Source organism: Ammospiza caudacuta, chromosome 6 (genome assembly GCF_027887145.1).
Source record: "Ammospiza caudacuta isolate bAmmCau1 chromosome 6, bAmmCau1.pri, whole genome shotgun sequence".
Lineage (NCBI taxonomy): Eukaryota > Metazoa > Chordata > Aves > Passeriformes > Passerellidae > Ammospiza > Ammospiza caudacuta.
In genome coordinates, this window is record NC_080598.1 from 31,298,908 (window position 1) to 31,321,678 (window position 22,771).

The 22,771-nt window shown below is 38.6% G+C and overlaps 1 protein-coding gene across 4 annotated transcripts in view; it reads right to left on the reverse strand.

Annotated features, from left to right (window-relative positions):
* The window catches only part of SIPA1L1 (signal induced proliferation associated 1 like 1), a 200,468-nt gene that overhangs the window by 52,539 nt on the left and 125,158 nt on the right, over positions 1–22,771 (reverse strand). For all 4 annotated transcript variants that reach the window (XM_058806878.1, XM_058806877.1, XM_058806879.1 and 1 more), the window contains 4 exons: positions 16,168–17,988; positions 8,578–8,708; positions 7,773–7,961; positions 1,431–1,605 (listed from right to left, as the gene is read on the reverse strand). In XM_058806878.1, coding sequence (XP_058662861.1) covers positions 1,431–1,605; positions 7,773–7,961; positions 8,578–8,708; positions 16,168–17,665 — 1,993 coding nt within the window. In that variant the 5' untranslated portion in view covers positions 17,666–17,988. The remainder of the gene's footprint in view (positions 1–1,430; positions 1,606–7,772; positions 7,962–8,577; positions 8,709–16,167; positions 17,989–22,771) is intronic.

Below are 22,771 nucleotides of genomic sequence, written 5' to 3' on the forward strand. Positions count from 1 at the left end.
ATGTAGCAATGGGACAAGGGGGAATGATTTTAAACTGAAGAAGGTCAGGTTTATATTAGATATTGGGAATAAATTTTTCACTGTGAGGGTGGTGAGGCAGTGGAACAGGTTGCCCAGAAAAGCTGTGAATGTCCCATCCCTGGAAGTGCTCAAGGCCAGGCTGGATGGATCTTTCAGCAACCTGCTCTAGTGGAAGGTGTCCCTGCTCATGGCTGGGGGGTTGAAATGAGATGATCTTTTAGGTCCCTTCCAACCCAAACTGTTCCTTGTGTCTGTGAAATGCTCTCAAGGGAGGAACTACAACAGAGGGAATATAGGTATTGCAAGTAAAAAAAAGCAGGCTCAATGTTAATACCTGCAAAATAGGTATTAATTCAGGTTTAAAACCAAAGGAGGCTTTAGAACCCTCTGACGATTGATGATTAGACTAGTCAAGAACAGACTGAGGAGATGGCAATGCAATTGCTGTAGGAATTAAGGACAGAATATAGAATGATGGAGCATTAAAGCACAGCAAGGTACTCTATTTGTGCCAGAAGACCCATGACAAGGCCACAGCTTCTGCTGCACTAAAGCTGATTAATGTTTTTCAGGTTTCATGAATCAAACTCCTTATTTCATTTCCTTTGCTACAAGTAAGCCAAATAGCAAAAGATCTCCATAGGAACTGTAGTTCCAGGACTCAAAGAAAAGGAACACAAGACAAAATTTCCCCAAGTTATTCAAACAGATCTACAAATTGAATGCAGCATGTGCTAGCTGATAAACAGGTATTTCACAAGACTGATTCCAAATGCAGGGAGTTTCTTTTATAGTTATGGTCACCCAAGATCATCTTACTACTGCATTTTGTTGCAATATGTTGTACAGTTAGAGCTGATAACATAGCTGCCAAATCCAGTTCATTTCCATAACTCAGAAAAGAAAAAGCACAGAGGGAGGAATACATTTGACAGAATGACTAAGACAAAACTGCCTAGAAGAAAAACTGTATGCAACAGACATCAGAAAAGCAGTATATCAATTTTTCAAGGTGGAGTGACATAGATGGGTTCACGAAACATTTTGGACACAGTCTATAAGTGCATAATTTTAAAAAGAAAAGACATACCAGCTGTATTGATTACCTTTAAGAAAATACACTGATGATAGATTTGCAAGATCAATAATTGTTCCATAATTACTAGTTTCTTGTTGTAGCTTTATTGGTAATTTCATAGCAAATCAGTGCAAAAATCAAATTATTATCAGAGTTGAGAGACCATATGAGAGTGCAGTTAAATTACACATGTGCTCTGCTTTCACTTATATTAAGCAACTGCCTTCCTAAAACTAAGATGTTATTTTTAAGAACTCTTCAAAAAGGCAGTTAGCAACCATACCAAGCATTTTATTCACTTCAGGGGGAAAAAAGAATGAACAAGTCTTACTTTTTGTATCCAGCTGAGCACGGTACTTGTCAAATCCCTTGAGTCGAACTCGCTCTCCCAAGAGCTGAAGAAACTCCTCAAAGGCTGGACCTGCTGATTCATTATTGTACATTTCCTCTTCTGTGCTTTGCCCAGCTTTGCAGTACATGATACCCACCTTAAGCTGGTAACTTAACTGCAAAAGGAAAAAGACGAAAATTTTATGTGTATACCAAGTGACAAAGCAACTTAGGCACTGAATTAACTTCCCACATTTTCATAATCCATAATTCACAAATGAAAAAATACCTAATATTCAGTCTAATTTCAAAAGTTAGTCTAGTTCCAAATACTCATTCTTTTCTACTGTAAATGCCTCGATGATGGCAGATTTAATCTGAAGATGTCAAAATGCTTTCTGAAGTGAAACAAACATGAAAGTTGCTTATTTCCAGGAGGACAACACCACAGCTTGCAAGTGAATGTCCAGCACTGAACCACATGGGAAGCACTGGCTGAGAAATGCCAGGAACTTGGCACTCACTGACTGCTACCATGGCTGCCATCCTATGCTAAGCCTTCCATGCAGAAGGGTAGAGCACATCATGTGCTTGCTTCTTAAACAAGTGACCAAATAAAGTCTCTCTCATTTCAAAGAGAAATTACTCACCTGTTAGCACATTCATCTGTTTGCAATGATGAAAGACTTCATGGCATTCAGTTGGCCCTCCCTGATTTAAATAGGATGATAATAACAAAAAAACCAGCTAAATTGAAAAATGCTGGTCATACCTTGAAGGTACTATTTACTAGCACAGATCTTGAAATACACTTGTGTTTTTCATTTCCATTTTCCCTCTAATTTGGTAGTTGATGTTCCTAATATAGCAGAAGCTAAAGATGTAAATAAAGTAATTTTTACCCAACTACAATTGTGATTCCTCAAAGCAAATTGTTTCTACCAATTCCAAATTGATACACACACACAAAAAGGAGTACACTGGCATCACTGACATCTGGACTACAGATAGACAAGTCACAGAAGGGAAGAAAGCAGCATCCACAGCCATTTACTGCTGTCTCCAAAACCAATTTCACAGGCAGGAACTCTGACTGAAGGAGCACAAGGGAGAGCCTTGGATTTTGTGCATGTAATTCATCCAATAGAAATGCATCCTTATTGTCCAGTAAATAATCTTTCCTCCCACACATGAATTTTTGCAGAGGCTCTATATCAAATAAACACTAACCACATATGCCAGAATGAAATTGTAAGAAAATCTATCACAACTGGTATGAGATTCACAAGTTTGGACTACAGATTAGTGGGAAGTGAAAACAGTTATTTGCAAGTGCACTGGAAGCCAAGTTATCTAAATATACTGTAATTTGCTCTCCGCAGATTCTATCCCAAGCCATGAGGCAAAGGATTTTGAACTTGCTAGGATGATGTGGACACATAATGAAACTGAAATTCACTAATTTTTACCTATTATATTTATGGTGGGATAATTTAAAGGCCCTCAGCAGTGGTCCTAGCCTGTCTCTAAAGCAAGCAAATTTTAAAATTTAAAAACTCAGGATATTGCTGCTTTACTGTACTCTTCCACCAAGGATGAATGATGATGGGGATTAACGTATTAGCAGCAGGAAAACAAGGAGGGAAAAAGAAGAGTAAGGATAACCTGGCTTGTTTACTCCTGCTGAAGAAGTCGTTATATAAGTCACAGTTCTAGGCTGCTTTTTTTTTTTCCCCACTGCAGAATATCCCTTATTTTATCAGCTGACACACTGACTCGCTTCTTCTAAACATGTCCAAATTCCTTATGACAAAACTCAAGCACAGCACAAAATCATGAACTGGTTTGGGCTGGAAGAGATCTTAAGGATGATCCAGTTCCTAAAGTCCTGACATGGGCAGCAGGGACACTTTCTACTAGACCAGGTCTGGTCTACTACACCAGACTTCCTCAAATTCACATCCAACTTGACTTCTGACACTTTCAGGGATGGGACATGCCCAGCTTGGCAATCTCCTCCAGTGCCTCCTGCTGACACGTGGTGAGGGAGGAAGGCTGGTGAGAGGTGGCACTGCTGCCATTCCTGCCAAACAACTGCCATCACTTTCCATACCATCAGTGGCAGGTCCTGTCTTGGACCATTCAGGCATCTGCTGCTCAGATGGGCCTTCTCCAGTCCCACAGAAACAGGAGGGATGCAAGTGCTTAATGGGACCACAACACCTTAGCTGTACTGCAAACTACAATACCTTCTAGTAATTTCACTTAAAGCAGCTAGGACAAAAAATTATTCTCATGAAGCACACTTGCACTATTTAAGTTTCAACTTCAGGTGAAGGAAGTATTTTCAAGGGCATAAATATAAATGGGATCTGCAGCACCAATGAGCAAGCAAACAACCGTGCTTTATTGCTTTGAAAATGTCAACTAAACAAGGACTATGCAAAGAGCAGGATATGCCTTCTAGCTGTGTTCTTAGATTTGCTAATTTTTGGGGGAAAAAAAAGTTTCCTCAAGGACGACACAAGTTGGCATTTCTGGATCAAAAAGAGCAGATCTGGAGAACAGCATACAGTCCCCATTATTAAACCTTCTGATAAACCTAGTCCTTAGAAGTGTATTAACTACAAGAAAAAGCTAAAAAAGAAGTTGAAGCATGAATTCTGTTGTGGTAAAACTGCCAAAGTAACATCTTCATTTTAATAATCTGAAAGTATTTACATATTTATATACACGGGAAAAGTGCACTTTAAGTATTTATCTAGCACCCAGTAAAGACAGCAGAAAGTATAGCTTGGATTTAATCAGTCAGCAAGTTTCTATTATGAAGCAGGAATTATATTAAGAACCAAGTGACATTTCACAGTATTTGTGTGAATGAGGAATTGCCATAAAGATTACCTTCAACTGAAATAAATCAGTAATTGCCCTAATATTAAAATTTTTAAATCATATTTGGAAGCAAACTTAGAGTAACCTACCATGAGCTCTGCACTCATGACAAAGATTAGTAGAAGGTGATTAGCAAAGAAGGCAGTGCAGCCCTAGGAAATTACTGGATTGCTGTTTAACACAGAACTATTCAAATGAATGCATTTTAATAAATCCAATAAAAGAACAGCTAGGTGACAAGCAGTGTGGACCATATGTATGAACAGCAGATGTTACCACTCTAGCAATCTAAGAGGAAGTAAGGAACAAGCAACTTTCACAGACACCATCAGTACAAAACTAGGGCAAGAAAAATATTCCCATTCTAGCACTGAATGACATATGCAGATATTGAAAGAGTAGAAGAGACAGAGCTCAGCCATAAGAGTGATATGAAATGCAGAGAAAATATGTTGCAGTGAAAGACTTGAAAAGTGCAATCTGTTTAGTTTATCATAAACAAGACCAACAGACGATATAATCACTGCATACAAAAACCTTTGCTGGAAAAAAAATCTCACACCCAAATGACTTTTAAAAATGTAGCAGGGAAAAATATCAGAAGTCTTAAAGCTGAAGGCAGATAAATTTAAATAAAGTAGTGTAAATTCTTAAACATGAAAACAAGCAACTGCTTTAAGACCTCACTCAAATACAAAAAAAGACATCTTATTCTAATGAAAACCAATGTGTACACATTTGGCTCAGTGAAGGGACTCCTGCATGAAATTTAGTGGCTAAGTCAGGCTAAAGGTGACTTTATAGTCTTAACTCTTAAATTTACAAAACATTTTATGTGCTATATCAAACAGGCACCTGCTCATGCTGTAATGAAACAGTGTGGCACTCAGCAAGAAGAAGTGATCAACATTCTGTGCACTTAATTAGTAGAGCAGCTGCTACCCAATTTTTGTTAGCTTAGAATTGAAAAAATGCAGCTTCTAATTAGTACAGAGTGTACTTATCTTTTTTGCTAGAAGTGTCAAACTGTTTCATTACCGCAAAAACGGAAAATACTTTGATGCACATAATAAAAATTCAACTATCACTTGCCCTTAATGATTTTCAAAAGCTTAAGTATTAGAAAGCCATACTATGGGAGCTTAATAACATACAGGATAAGAACTAAGGACAATTTAACCTCGCAGTTTTCTTAGATGTCATAAAATCATAGAGTGGTTTGAGTTGGAAGGGGACCTTAAAGATCATCCAGCTCCAATCCCCCTGCCATGGGTAGGGACACATCTCACTAGACCAAGATACTCAGAGCACCCAACCTGGCCTTGAACATCCCTAGTAATGGGGCATCCACAGCTTCTTTGGGCAACCTGTTCCAGCTCTCACCACCCTCACAGCAAAGAACATCCTCTCAATACCTACTCTAAACCTGCTCTCTTTCAGTTATTAGTTATTGCCCCTTGTCCTGTCACTCTGTGCTCTTGTAAAAAGTTCCTCTCCCTCTTTATTACAGGCTCCCTTCAGGTACTGGAAGGCCACAATCAGGTCACCCTAAGCCTTCTCTTACAGGGTGAACAATCCCAGTACTCTCGGCCTTTCCTCACAGTAGAGATGCTCTGTCCCTCTAATCATCTTGGTGGCCTCCTCTGGACTCATTCCAACAGGCCCTTGTCCCTCCTGTGCTGGCACGCAGAGCTGGTGCAGCCCTGCAGTGGCTCTCAGCAGAGCAGAGCAGAGGGGCAGAATCCCCTCCCTGGCCCTGCTGCCCACGCTGCTCTGGATGCAGCCCAGGACACGTTTGGCTCTCTGGGCTGGCAGTGCCCATGGCTGGGGCATGTGCAGCCTCTCACCCAGCAGCACCCCCAAGTCCCTCTGGGCAGGGCTGCTCTCCATCTGTTCAGTCTCCAGCCTGTGAATACCAGAGGTGCAGAATCCACGTGCAGGACCTTGCCCTTGGTCATCTTAAACCTCCAGAGATTCCCATGGGGCCACTTGCTGAGCTTGTCCACATCCCTTCAAGCATGGCAACTGCACCACTCAGCTTCCTAATTAGACTGAGTGCACCCTCAGCAATGTCATTAATGAAGATATTAAATCCCACTATGCACCTGAGATACAGCACTTGTCCCTGATGTCCACTGTTACTCTCAGCCATTGACCATCACCCTTTGGATGTGACCATCCAACCAATTCCTTATCCATCTAACAGTCCACTCATCAAATCCATCTTTCTCCAATTCATAGAGAAGGATGTTGTGGGGGACCATGTCCAAGGCTTTACAGAAATCCAGAAGTACAATATCCATAACCTCTCCCTTGTCCACTGATGTAATTACTCTATCTTAGAAGGCCACTGGGATGGTCAGGCAGGATTTGCCCTTGCTGAAACTGTGCTGGCTGTCTCAAACCCACCTCCCAGTCCTCCATGTGCCTTAGCAGAGCTTCTAGGAGGAACTGTTCCATGACCTTCCCAGGCACAGAGGGGAGGCTGACAGGGTGATGACTTCCAGGGAACCTTCCTTTCTACCCTTTTTAAACACGGGTACAGTGTTTCCCCTCTTCCAGTTTCCTGGGATTTCCCCTGACCGCCATCACTTTTCAAATACCATGGAGAGTGGCTTGACAACTCCGTAAGCCAATTCCCTGAGGACTCTGGGATGCATCCCATTAATCCAAATCCCATTACCTACGTTCAGTTCATCAGGTGGCCCTGACCATGATCTCTGCAGTGAGAGGGACCCAGTCCCCATCCTGGGTCCATCCACTCAAGAGGCATGGGAAGAGAGGTTGCCAGTGAGGACTGAGGCATGCACACAGCTATAAAATGTCACTACTGAAGTTTATAACCATAAAATTCACTTGAGTCATGGACTTCCGTTTTTCTAAGTCAAAGCTGTAGTGCCGTCCCATCTTTAAAACACAAGGAGACTATCACCTCATTGAAAATATTTCATATGAAGAAAGCCTTAGAATATTTTGCTATATAGTTTGTTCCAGGGGAAAGAAAAAAAAGAACAAACAAAACAAGACAGGCAGCACCCTGGTCATGGTTTAGCCAATGCAGTATTACAGTGAAACATTTAGCACCATGGGAGACTTCTCTTCTTAGTACAATAGCAATAATAAAAACAGAACTCCCTCCTTCCCACAGTCTTTGAAAAACCACACTCTACTCTCTTTTAAAGGAAATTTAAATTTACAACTGCCATAACATTAATCTAAAACTTTAGGCTACCCAGAGAAATGGACTTGATTTCATACATCCCAAATATTCCCCAAAAGTTGGGGGAAATAAATAAAATATAACTCTCCCTACAGATTACAAGTTTTACTTTAAATGAGAGATTTCAACAGACTTACTCTAATCATATAAACCTAAAAGACCATTTTGCAACTCATGGCAATAATTTGACAGATTAAGATCCTTTGTTTAATTCTGTAACTCTGCACTTACCCCTTGCTCATCAAGCTTCATGAGCTGTTCTGTGACTTTTGGGGTGTTGAAGGCCAGCCTTAGACAATGGATATTCAGCTCTGGAACCACATACTCCAGCACTTCTTTTAGGGGAAGTCCCCTGGCTGTGCAATGCTTTGCAGTAGAAGGGATAGCATCTTCCAGCACGGAGCCTCTTAATGTCATGAGCTATGCATACAAAGGAAAAACAGCCCATATACTGAGTTATACACTGAGATTGACCAGCATTAGCAGTGCAACCAGACATAGTATTTTTCCAATTCTCAGTAGAGATCAAGGACATTAAGGAATTTCTGTTAGCATGAGACCAACATTGATACACAAAAATTCCACTCATTGGTAACAGTAATCAGAGTATTTAATATAATTCATCCGATTTAAGTTCTACAGGAAACTACTACTGGGAAAAATCAGTATTACTACAGTATTTCTATACTATAGAGCATTTAAAAGTAAAAAGTACATTTCTCAAGTCTACCCACTGCCATACATAAAAGTGAAGAAGGCAATTTCCCTCCTCTTGCCTTGCTTCTAGCTAATATATCTTCTGTGAGTTTCTGAAAATTCAACCAAAACAACCTTCAGCATTTCCTCTGTACTGGATGTTATGGAATAACTCACATATATTCTCTGCCAGATAAACATGTAGCATGATTCTGTCAGGAGGTTCCCAGGTTGTACAGAAATCTATTATCAATGCTGAAAAGCACACACACCCCACATACTGGACCTGGTTTTGCCTTCTCACTTCTAGTTTCTTTCACTATCCCCCTGGACTGCTTACCTCACTGGTTCTGAATATGATCCGGTAGTTGTACTGAGGTCCATTTTCTTTGATTTCCTCAGGCTTCTCTCTTCTTATACTCACAGCTACTGGACCCAAGTTCTCATCTGCCCCAAAATAGTTCCAGTGTTCTTGTATATAAGAGAAAAAAAAATAGAAGTCTGTCTTACTTCTTACACTTCAGCTATATTTCCATGCTTGATTGTTACACTGGAAATAAACTGCCAGCTCCATGAAGCCAGTAAGAGCATGTCTTCAGGTGGTACCAGGATGTCATTCTTGTGCTTCACTTCTCTTGTGAGCTCCAATTATAGCTACAAAAAGGCTGAAATTCAACATGGCATATCTGCTTAAATAGGCTCAAAACAGGATACACCTCTTGCATCAGCTTTTCTATTGCCATCTGTTTAGTTCATGTTGAACTAAATAAGCACTAGCAATTTCCCCCCTTAAAAACAAAGAGAAGGAAGCTAAATGCACCAAAGTGGGAAACTTAAAAACCTATGTTAAAATAGAAATGTCAAACAACTGTACTTAGCAAATGATGTAAATTATTTCTTTTTGACTGCTTTTTGCTTTTTCCACACGTTACTCAGTTATAAAATGGGAAAAACTGATGAAGCTGAAAAAGAAGTTAATGGCTTGTTCACAGTAAAAATATCAAATTATAGCACCACAGAAAAATAAAGCACAAGAATAAAATTACTAGCATAAATATTGAACAGTGAAGTATACAACAGCCCTTCAAGTGCTGAGAGTTCAGTTGAAAAGCAGTCCAGTGGGGAAGCCAGCAGAGAGGAGAATACAAGAGTGGTAAAATCACTCACTAGCTGAACACCAGATTCTTTGAAACACATTTTTCTTTGTCTAACTATAGACATGTAAAGCCAAGCTTTACATGAAAAAAAGTAAGAAAAGCACATTTACAAAAATCAAAGCTCAACAATTTTAGAGACTGATGTTGAAGGCTCTTCTGTAGAACTTTTTGAGCATTACAAACTATCTTGACAGAGGTATATCACCATTAATGCAGCAACATATAAACAAAGCTGCAAATATCTTAAGTGACTCCTGAATTTAAACATATATTCCCTAAAAGAAAATGTAAGAGAAAAATGGAAAAATTGGAGTCAAGCATTGTGCAAGAAAAGTAAGTCCCATGTCATCAGTCTCCATAAGCTGCATATAGGAATGATTTTATACATACACAAAAATAGAAAAAATTATTACCACCTGACAATACAGCAATTCAAAGAAACGTGAAATTCAGTGATATAAAGAAAAGATGTAACTGCCCTGACAGGAAATGTGACCATATTGCCTTTACTACATATAGATAACTTGTCAATCTTAAAACAACAATTTTAAGTAAGAACTTTAGGAGCAGTCCAATATGAGCTATTCTACTACAGAGAGAAAATGTAAAGTATTTTAACATCATCAAGAACTGCATCTTTAAAGAAAATAAAAACAGATATTGAAATACACTCCCATCTAAAATGAATGGCAATCATTTTTCCAATTAATAATACAGTTAAAAAAATAGGAGCCTCATTTTTTACTCTAATTCTTTTAAAACTTATAGTTACTGGTTCTTACAAAATCTCCCTCCAACTTACTAAGTGCTTTCACACAGCTGTTCAGCACTTTAAGCCCTTGGGGGGGTCTAGTCAAGTCCCCAGTGTCTGGTATTTTATTATCCTTCACTCAGTGTCTTCTGTTTAAGATTTCAGAGCATGCAAGACAGCATTAGAGACATGCTTGCAGCACTAGAAGACTTGCTTTCTACCAAATTTGTCTGCCAGTTATGAAAAGTCAATACTTTAAATAAAGGTAATTAAAATTCAAAATTCTTTCAGTATGTCAAGGAATATTCTGTAAATATTGTCATTTAACTTTGGGTGGCTGACCTGTGAGTGGGAAAATTAGTAACAAATTAGATTATCTATATAACTCTAATTACATTTTCATACTAGTCCACAAATATGAGGCTGGTAAATGCCAGAGATGATCTCTTGTTCAAAATTTCAAACTATCTTACTAACACCCTAGCATCTCTTTCTCCTGCATTACCTGGTTTGGTTTTTTGTCAGGATGTTTATAGCTCACCAAACAGTTTATGGCAGACAAGGTCAATGCAGAAGCAGCCCAGTCTTGGAGAAAGTTAGACTAATTTTTGAATCAGAATATTATGCAGCTTCCAAAACCTGAGGTAACTTGGACATCTCCACACTAAACTGCTCAGTGACTTAAAAACAGTGATGTGACTTTGCTTTTATGATTGAAAAGCTTAAAGATAAAGATATGGAGGTTATGCATACTAGAAGGGTCCAAACAATTCATTAGTTTAGTGTATTGACAGTCACACAGATGATAAAACGTGTGTACCTGCAATTACTCTAGCCTGCAATTCAGATAGAAAATTTTCTCAGGAAAAATTATTCTACATCTTGAAAACACATTTAAGAAGGGTGGCAAGAGGAATGTTTGAAACTGCATACACATATACAAAATACATACACAATTCTGTATAATTTGATTAAGCTTTTTAATTAGCTCCTATTGCTTTGGAAAAATGCATGAAGTAGTGTGGAACTCCACACTTCTCTGTTAAGAGGAAATGTCTTCTATTCTCTTTTCCTTCAGTCTGTACTGGGCAGTCTCTTTCTTGCTCTCCTTTGCACATCCTTTGCCCTCTCCTCTACTCTATATTTACTACTGGGTTGTTCATTCTTTATCTTCATTCTTCCTCCTCCCCTAAACCCCATATCTGTATTCATTCTGCAAGCTACAATATATATCCCTATACCTGACTGCTTTTCCTTCTGGTACACTTTCTTGTACTTCCACCTGATTTTCCCTTAAAATTTGAATCTCCTTACATCCAAAAATTTTCTCTCTCCAGTGCAGGAAAAGCAGCAGCAGGATTAAAGTGCAAAAAGCTTAATATGCAGTGTAAAGGGAGCTAATTAGTTGTTTTATCGGGAAAATAAGGGCTATGTCACAATTATAATTCAGGAACTTGATGTCAAACATGAATACCATAGAAGACAGCTTATTTCTCCACACCACACAGAAGCTAATTGGAAACAACATTTCTCAAGCTTGACATTTAATCTAAACAAAAAAATCTGTTGAAAAATAATTTAATTAAAGGACAATCAGGACAACTAGCAGCAGCCATAAATTAACTTATAAATCCATACTGAAAACAAAAAAGATGATTTGATTGTAGCTGGTCATTAAAAAATGATACATACTTTTAAAAATAGTTAAATATCTATCATATAAGTCAAAAGATGCTTTCTGTGGAAGAACCAAAGGTAAAATACTTATTTTCTTGGCAGATACTTATGAGTTTCCTCTGCAATGGAAATCCAAGTAAATGCACTTTATTTTAACTGAAAAAGTTCTTTTGTGCTTTCATCATATTTCCCTTTAGATATCATGTCCAAATGATATTCTGTGTAATTTGACTAGAAATAAAAACCCCATACATTTCTCTTCTGAATGAAACTCACATCAAGTATTTTCCTCTAATCCTAGCTCAGCATTTACCGTACTGGAAAACCCTGCCCAGTACTTCTCTGGAGACAAAAGGGCAGGCAGCATTTTGGGGGCTCTGCAAGTCTAGCCACATACTTGAAAGGCACCAACTCTTGGATAGAATATGCAGCAATTAAATGCATTAGGGAAAAGGGTATTTTTACTGGCTGACAACAGTTAAAGGAAAGCCAACCAACAGCTCATTTGTTATAAAACCAGTTCGGGACACTATTTACTTCCCAGTCAAGTCTTTCATTCTAAGCCAGTAACTAACATTTGTCCTAAATGGCAACATTAGCAACTACTGCATGAGAAGGATGGAAGCAAACCAGATGCTCTTGGTTCTTTCCATGAGAACTGACTCCCAGACCAATTATGGGAACAGAGCAAACAGACTGCTCCTCTGGAGTGACATGATCTCTTTCCTGAACTGCACTCAGACAAGCTGATGGAAACAAATTTTTCTCTCTGTGTGATTTTAACATTGACTGTAAATAAGTCTTTAATAAACACATCTGCAACTTTCACAAATTGTCTCTTGTGCTGGCTTCATCCTCTCCCTCTTTTTTTATGCACAAGCTTAACTTATAAATGTCGAGACTTGAAACTTTTAGTTAAGACCTTCTATTAAATACACCTTTTAAAATACACCATTATTTAACCACCTTGTAAATACATTTTGTGCATCATAAGAGGAGCATTCATTTCCTATAAAAATAAACATTTCCATGTGAGTTAGTTGTGCATGAGCTTCTGTTAGTGAATTGAGAGAAATGACTGAAATTCATAAGATCCTGCAAGGTTCATTTCTCTCCACTGAGTACAAAGGAAGTCTGCACAATTAGTTCAGATATAAAGTGGAGAAACTGAATTCAGCCTGCCATTATAAAGTTCTCTTCCCAATATCCTTTTCTAAGTGTAATTTGTCTTACCTCCACTAAACTGTCTCCACCAGTATTTCCACATTTAGAAGTCTGGACACCAGGCCACAATACTGTTTATCAATTCCACTACTTTGCAGAGGGACCAATTTCCTTTACGTACAAAAACTCATCCATTTGCATTCATTAAACTTATACAAAGACTCATCCATAAATGTCACACGCAAATGTTTTACACTAACTAGATTAAAATATTTGAATTAATTTGGACCATGTTAGTAATACAGGAAGCTCACTTATCCTTCCTCCATACATTGCTAAAACTTGAGATGGATCTATAATCTAAGTAACAGTACCTGTAAAAATGAGGTATTGATTTCATATAATTAAAGACATCAGACAAGTTACCACCAGCATTTCACCAAATCACCCTGAAGAAATTAAAAGGACCTACATGAATTCAATGTCTTTCATCTTTTTTTAAGACACAAGATTAACTGTATTTTTTTTTCTTTTATGTGACAAGACATTTTTCATGAAATCATGCTGATGAGCATCATTGATGATTTTTAACTGGCAGTTCGTTATTGATATAGTTCCAAATCACCTTCTTTGTTATTTCCAGTTGGAATGAAAACCAACTCAGCTTACAATTCTCTGGAACACTTTTTATTCTTTGCAAGCTCTAAGGTTACTAGGTGTTCTCCAAGTCCATGACATTTGCCTGGTTTGAGATCTTTACAAGGTATTGTTGTCAAATTAGAATTCATGTAAGAATACTTCCAAGACTATAAAATTATACAAAGCCTACTGACTTGATGAGCTGATCCAACTGAAACTTGTCTTTTGGCACTATCTGTTCCATTCATAACATCATAAAAATCCAACCTCCTCTTCCAGCAAAAAAATTTCTGCATCATTACTTGCTTCATGTTACATAAAAAATTCAGTTACAACTGGCTTCCGAGATTTTTTTCCCCATGATGCTGCTTCAAATTTTATCACTATCCCACTTCATCAGCTTAGTCCAAAGTTTGTTCAGGGAATGATGATACTCTGGGTGGTCAACAAAATATGTTCTGTACTTGTAGAAAACTGGGGTATGGGATATCTAATGAGGCTTCTATTTTAAAATAAAAATCTCCGGAAGAAACAACACCCTTGGTTTGGACTCTGCTGGACTGAACACAAAAGTGAATTTAAAACCCGTTTTAATGCTTAAGGAAAAAAAAAAAAAAAAACACAGCTTCTTCTCCCCATCCAATCCTACTCCATAACACACATTTTTATATCTGGCTGCCCCTCACCAGTACCCTTAGGACTAGATTATGTAGATTTTATCAATTCTTCCTAATTACATCTAAAAAATAATGGAAATGTAATGGCGACTGGAACTGTAGTAGCATGATGGTGTAGTTTCCCTTAAGGAGAAGGCAAACCAATAAACTGGTTTTGCCTAAGGGCTGAAATTTCACTCACACCTCCTTCCTCCTCTGCTGTTCACTTCCATCCCTTACCTGGCCATGACTGCAAGGAAATAAAAATATCCCTCACCAGAATTGGAGAGAAACAGTCAAGCAGTAAATTCCACATTTATTGTGATGGCAAGAATTCTGCTTGCTTGTTCAGTAAACTCAACTGGTTTATCAAGTTCTCTGCAAACAAGAGAACCAGTACAAGGAAGGGGGAGGAATAATGTCTACCCCTCTTAGGGCTGAAATGCTGTAAATCAGGTCAGCTGTAACATGAAACTTTAGTTGCTGATTGCAAAACTCACTAGACTGATAAGGAATCAAATTGTTCCAGAGGGAGACAGAGAGGAAGACAATCCCAAAGGTCACAAATCTCAGGCTCTCCCCTCTAAACATACCTTAACCTATATCACACATCTAGCTAACTTTTCCCAGGAAGCCATTATTTTTCCTAACTCCTATGTCTCCAAAGGATATGGATCAGCACTCAAAAAACATGGAGCAAAGGCTACCTCTCAGCCCTAGAAAGAATGCAGAAAGAGGAGACTACAGAAAGAGTAACAAGAGCCACCTAAACAATGGGCAATGCAGGGAGGAAGAGGTGAGAGATGGACATATTTTGAAGGCAAGAGAAAAATGGGAAATGAGATTATTAGCAATAACATGCAGTTAAGAAGCATAAGCTTTTTCTTTTTAAGACCATCAATTTAATTCTAACCAGGCATCCCTGTTACTTTTATATGTGAGAAACAAGCTCTTTTGAACTGCATTCACTGAAGAGAAGAAACCAATCCTGATCATTGAAAGGTAAGGAGCAAGCACTCTCCAGGTCAGTCATCAGAACAGCTCCATCAATCAGAAGTACAACACAGTTCTGCAGACTGAACTCTTTTAAAGGACTTTGGTCTGCAATCTTTTTGATCATTTGCAGAATCATGAGAGGGAGATTTGTACCTCCAGTGCCAGTATTATTTTGACTGGGGGGACAGAGAGGGGAAGTATCTGGGTAATGTTTGGGGCATGCTCTTTTCTATAGGTCAAAAGGCCTTGATCTGTTGCTTAGGGCTTTATTTGTCCCTCCCATATACATCCAATGGAAATTATGATACTCGGTTTCAGGGCAGAACCATGTGATAAGAGAACTGCACTCTGGTTTTTCAGATATATTGTTGGCATTGAAACACAGGTATTTGTGTGTGTACATAAAGTTATATCTGTACATGTCTTCATGTCTGTATTATTGATTTTGAAAAATTTTGAAACTGATTATTAAGTTAATTAGTATGTCCAAAGATTATTGTAAATGCTACCCATCTAAGATGCACATTCCATTAAATCCTCAGTAAATCAACTCCTGGCACAGTGGGAAGAAAGTTCTCGTATTTTAGGATTTTCTTGTTTCAATCTTTCAAGTGCCAACCCCTGCTCACTCCTATGGATACCCAAAGCTGTGTTTCAAGACATTCATATTTTGTAGCCATTGTTACCATAGCTATCAGCAAATAAAATCCTCAACATTCTTATACTCTAACACTCTGAAAGACTACTAGATATAGCACATACCATCAGTAAAATACACCACTGAAGAAATCCCTAATTCTTGCAAATACTATTAAATATCAACTGGATTTTGCATGTTCGGAAAACAAAAAGTCATTCTTAAAGCTCAAGGAGAAATACAATTTACCTACCTTTCTGGTAGAAGAATTTTCGATAATAATATGCACCAAGGTCCACATGTTCAACAATGTATCTTTTTACTCTGTCTAGATGTAAAATCAGATTCTCCTTGGGAACTTCCAGAACTGCAACTCCAGCATTTGTGCAATGAGAACTCAGAGTCGACTCAAATGAGGCACTTTCACACCCACTGAAGGAACCTGAATTAGATTTAGAAAGGCTGATCTTCCTTTCCCCTTCCCCACCAATCTCATTACGAAAATAAGGACAACTCATCACTAGTTCATTGCTTTTATCGTCCCCCTGGTCCATATTAAGACTTCCTTTTGAATTCAGGTCTTCAGTGCTGCCCATTGGAGAATTGAAGCTTGCAGAATGGGACAAAGGTGCAGAGACAAGTGATGCTACAGCAGCAGCAGATGCACCTGTCGTTGTGTTCCTTCTTTTAATAACATTATGCCTATTGATTGCTGCTTCATTTAAATCAAATAAAATACTCTGTACATCATAATGAGCAAAACACTTCGGACAAGTCCAAGGCTTAATGCTGTCTTCTGACCTGTTGTCTTCAAGATCTGAAGACTTCCCAAGTTCCCCTTCACCTTTGGCATTACGCAGCTTACGAAAAATAGATGAATCTCCTGTCTCTGATTTTGAGCGCCTCTTGAGTGGCTTCTCCCTTTCCTTAAACAGTCTCAGGTTTTCCCTTTGAGTAATAGGCCCGTCTATCACATCTAGAGAGAATCCTGAACCCTTGCTTCCACTGGCAATCAGAAGCTCACCGAGTTTAGTTGAGCCTGGGCTTCTCTGATCAGACTTTTCATCTTTATAGCCCTTCAATAAGTCAAAAAAACTTTCCCCTGAAGTTCCCTGCTTGTCTATGGAAGATGTGCTGCCATACTCTCTGTGCAGAGATGGTCCAGATTTAAATGTGGGTGAAATACATTCATCAAAACTGTCCACATCAAGCTCACTTATGGTGATGTCGCTGTTGCTGCGCTGTCGTATTCTGCGAAGAGCTTTCCTCGGGGAACTGGGATAGCCATCGGGTGTAAGAAACCTGGAGTCTAGATTCTCAGATTGTCTGGTCTTGTTTTTAAGTGTGCTCTGGATGCTCTTTAACATGACAGAATCACTAGCATTCAGGTTAACAGAACTTCCCTGACTCCCAGGACTGCTTTTAGAAGACATGCTGTCAAGGCAACTTGACGTTTCAATATCTTGACTAGGTCTGCTTGGCTCCTTGATGTTCTCCTTCCTTGGGGGCCAATCAGCAATCCTTGCCCTGACCCCCATTTTAGGGACTCCAGGGGTAGAGGTAACGTGATGGGAGCTCTCATTGCGAGGAGGTCCAACTGGTGCCATGACTGCAGATCCTAAGCTGCCATTCTGTGACCTAAAGCGCCTCATGTAGAAGTCATCCGAGTGGACTTTTGAGGTGCCATCTGTTCCAACTGATACCCCCGTGGCAACAGCCCTTTCGGTCTGGGACCGCTTCAAGCTGGTCATGGTCTTTCAGTATGTTCAACCTTAGTAAGTTCCAAAAAAGCCCACAGTCATTTCTGCTTTTTAAATGCACAGTTCTCTTCTGGAGAATAGTCTCCAAAATATACAATGGTTGCATGAGATCTTAATCATGGACATTTAAGGACACAGTTAAATGCTGAATGTCCCGAAAATTCAGATATTCAGTAGGTTTTGATAAGCAATAATTTCCTTTAACTTCTGCATTTTAAGAAGCAGCCATGCTCCAATACATTCAAATAGTTTTAACATCACTCAAGCTCCAAAATATCAGAGGTGTAATTGAATGGCTTATGCTTCTTTTAAGCCTAGAACAGAAAAAGAAGAGAGAGAAAATAATTAATTCCTTAATACAGAACTTTTTTGGTAACTGATACTATCAAGGTAATTATTACACATAATTAATATTTTTAACAAACATGTTTTTGAATCACATTGATCATCATCACAAAAATGCAACACTGTGTTGCATGGTGTTGACGAGTTTTCTAGGTATTTTTGGGTTGCCTTCTGAAAAAATAATGCTGGGTTCTGATTCCAACAAATACAAATTTTTCCTTCTGAATTGATTAGTGGTACTTTTTAGCTGGGTTAGTGAACAGTGTTACAAAGCACTAGTAGGGAGCTTCTCAGCTAAGGACACATACAGCATACATTTCCCAGAGAAATTATATAAGAGCCAGGTCAGGACTCCAATTTTTATAATCACTTCAAAGAATTTACCATTTACAAGTCATACATCTTTGGTTGCCATTAGGTATTAACTCTACCTATTCAACTTACCCATTAATGTAAATATCTGATATGTTAACTTTAAAAAAAAAAGGGGAAGCTAATTAGAATAAAGTGTATAAAATTGTTAGAGAGGATGGTTGCCAACAACATTTATTTTGTGCTTTGCACAGCCTTGTCTGCACATCAGCTGCATAGTCCAGAAAGCATGTATTATCTCTGACCAGAGTTTACAACATATAAAAAGGTTAAAGCTAAATAGAAATACATACTTTTAAGTAACTCGAAAAAAGTTTCATTTATTTCCCTGGCTAATAAAATTTTGCCTACCACAGCTTCTGTATTATTCCAGCTTCACAAAGTCACAGAAATTAAATGCTTTCCCATGCCTCATCAGTACAGAAGTGATTACAAAGCTTTTAGTACACTGCCCTTTGAGGAGCTAAAAAACCATAATCCACAAATACATCCTTGCTGGTAGAAGACAAAAGCATGGGATTGTCAAGATACAATCTTGCATTGCTGTGTACATCCCTTAACACAAAGAAGTTAATAATTTTTCATGGCTGAACCAATCACACAAAATGTGTCCTTTAAATATTTGCCAAATGCGTGCAGAGATGCTGCTGAACCAGCACAGCATCGACAATACAGTATTGTCTAAAATCAAGGCTTTCTGATGCTTCCAGGAAAACCAGCACTTTCTGCAGTTTCAGAACTACAGTACTTTGCACCACACTAATTAAATACCAAGCAAGGGCACTTACTGCCTCCAAAGGCAGCATGTTTAAATTTCACTTGCCATATAAAGCACTTCTTTAAAATAGCTGCTCTTAATATAAAGCTCAACACATAAGGAATACTTAAAACGCAAGCTGACTGCATCACACATAACAAGAACAGTGCGAGTCACCCAGGGTACAGGGTGACTGTATTTGCACAGGCATTTACATAAATGCAGCTCTTCTCCTTGTAATGCTGCTACAGTCTTACAATCATGGAATGGTTTGAGCTAGATGGGATCTTAAAGATCATCCAGTTCCAACACCCCTGCCACAGGCAGGAATGCCACCCATTAGATCAGGTCTTGAACATCTCCAGGGATGGGCCATCCACAAATCCTCTGGGCAGCCTGTTCCAGTGCCTCATCACCCTCACAGGAAAGAACTTTTTACCATTTAATTTAAATATTAAATTTTTGAGTCTAAAACTGTTCTCCCTTGTGCTATCACTATTTCCTCAGGTAAAAAGTCTCCATCTTTTTCAAAGCTCTCTTTAAGTACTGGAAGGCTGCAATAAGGTCTCCTCACAGCCTCCTCTTCTCCAGACTGAACAATCTCAACTCTCTCAATTTGTCTTCTTAGAAGAGTTTCTCAAGCCCTCTTATCTTCACAGCCTTTCTGTGGACCTGGACTAAACAGTTGCATGTTTCTTGTTGTGAAGAATCCAGACCAGGATGCACTGCTCCAGGTGGGGTCTAACAAGGACAGAACACAAGGGAGACTAACACCCCTGACCTTGCTGCGTTTGATGCAGTCCAGGATACAGTTGGATTTCTGCACTTGCAGCATTGTTGACTTCTTACAGTTTTTGTTCACCAGCACCCCTATGTCCTTCTCCACAGGGCTGCTCTCAAAAAGTTCCTCTCCCAGTCTGTACTCCTGTCTGGGACTGCCCTGATCCAGGTGCACCACCTTGCATTAGACCTGTTGAACCTCATTTGGTTCTCACAGACCCGCTCCTTCAGCTTGTCAGTGTCTTCATAGATGGCATCCCTTCCTTCTGTTGTGTCAGCTGCAGCACTCAGCTCTGTGCTGTCAACAATACTGCTGAAATAACAGGGTTTTTTCTAATTAGAATAACTTTAGAAAGGCAGTCTACCCATGCTGCTGTTTGAAAACTACTGAATTCAGTATTCAGCTGTAACTTCTTACCATTTTCAAACACTCTCCAGCCTAAGAACTAATCAGGCTGGTGAAACAAGTTTGTGCACCATCAGACCAAGGAAGGGAAAACGCAAACACTGTATGCCATGACACAACCTAATCTTCTGCCCATACTTTTCAAAGTATGCCTATCAAAGTGCCTACTTTACAAGGTGCCTATCAAAGAGTGTTTAAGCACTATTAACCTCTATGAAATGGCAACACTTCACAGCACTTCCTAAAGATCTATATAGGTCTTGCTTTTACAGGCAGGACAGAAGGAAAATAGAATGAAAACTGATAAGGATTTAGGGCAGGAGAATGCCAGGCTAAAAGGGATCGTAAAGGAAGAGTCAAGCTGAGGGTTGAACATAAAACATGCAGGAGTTTAAACATAAAACATCCACTACCACAAGCTGCTCTTCACAGTCTGCAGTGAAAGTCAAGATTTGTCCCTCTCTCTATTCCCCTTCCACCAACATTAACTCTGAAAGCAAAGTATACACCTCCTCCCCCCACAAATGCTCTTCTACTGAAACACATCACCTAGCAGTACAGGTTTGTCATTAACTTCAGGGCATAAGTTCACAGCAACTCTAAAAACTCCCAAGCTTGGTGTTGACCATATAAGCATCCAAATACCACCAGTTCTCCCTACCTCCCCAAATTATATGTTTTCCCTTAAAATTTTTCAGGACAACAATCCTAAGTAAGGATATGGATATACAAACGTATCTCTAATCACATGAAAAAATATAACTAAGTGGTCTATGTGACTTACTCTTGACCTGTTGTATACATGGTTTTGTCATTAGTTACATGACCACACAGCGCATTTTCCAAAGGAAATTCTCTGTTCCTGACTCAGCTTTATGTATGTCTCACTCTGGTGACCAGTTTTTTCATGTTCTGCGGGTTTTCGGAGCTGTCCTCCTTCATCTGCTGTAGCAGTTGGAATACAGGCCATAAATGATTACAGTAATAGTTAATATCATACTCTGAAGTAACTAACTCCGTCATTGACTGTGTCTATATTAATTAAATCACTATTAAGTCAAATTTTTTTTGAGAGTGCAACCACCTGTCCATGTTTGTTTCTCTAGACCTCCCGAGGTGTCTAATTCGAGACCTAACAGCCTGGTGTAAAAGGTTCGATTCGTTTCAATCAAAATAAAGTGAAAACATTCCATTTGATAACACCAAAAATTCCTAAAGCACAGGTCCTGGGAACACCGGGTATCAGCTTTAATGAAAATAAACAACAACAGCAGTCTGTACTTTAACCTTTTCTATCATTCATTATTTGCAAAACACAACGGCATCAGACACAGAGCAAATCTCACTGGATTTAAAAGACCAGTAACAGGTGTTATTTTGAACAGGAAAACCTGCCAGAACTTAAATATTAAGCAGCAAAAATGCTAACACAGAATATGCAATACATTAAAATTAGTTACAATTACAAGATCAGCAGTATGGTACCTACTTCTTCTAATGCCAAGAGCAGCATTTGTGAAGAGTAACAAATCCTACTTTGTTACCATTTCAATATAGAAAAAAATACATCTTAAGATAGAGCTATGAATATCTATGCAAACACAATACAGCAAGGACAAACTAGCATAACCATGAAAATGTACTTTTCCAATTCATCTCAACTTACTGAGGAGGCCAACAAAATAATCAGATGAACAGCTATATATAAAAAATGAAAACCAAACGCAAAGACTACTGAAAGGGTACATGAAAACTTAGTACTGAGTATATCAACTAAAAACCTGAATAGAGAGTTAAGAGAATAATCATAAAACAAATTATCTGCTTATCAGATTCCATACAATAATTAGTAAAGCAATCCAAGTATCTGTTCAAAATAGGTCTCAGATACTTAGAACAATTTTTTGTTTGTTTTTACCAGTACCAGATGACTAAGCATCTAATCTCAACTCAAAATGAGCACAAATCTATCTCATACTTTTGCTTATACCTTTTATACCTTATACCTTTTAAAATCAATTTGCTGTCTCCTCCAAAGCCAAAGTTTTAGGTGCAGGAAAAAACCACTCTTAGAAAAGTTAAAATGACTCTCTAGATGAACTGCAAGATGGTTTTTCAGACTCCATCATTCTTAAAAGGCAGGGAAGTCAAGGATCTTGATTTCTTATTTGTCATGCCTGAAGTTACACACCCAGAAAAATGAAGACCTACCAGTCAAGATTTCATCTAGAGACCTTTGGAATACAAAGCAGCAAATACAAGTAGTTGATCAAGAAGAACTGTCTCACTCAAACCAGTTCAGGATAGTAAAAAAACCTCAACTACTGCACAGTAATCAGTTTCTATCTTGGATCTAGTTAGACAAAGAAGACAATTCAACAACTACTGGTTAAGATGAATGGAGGACAGGAGCTCATGCCTGACACATCAATTCAGA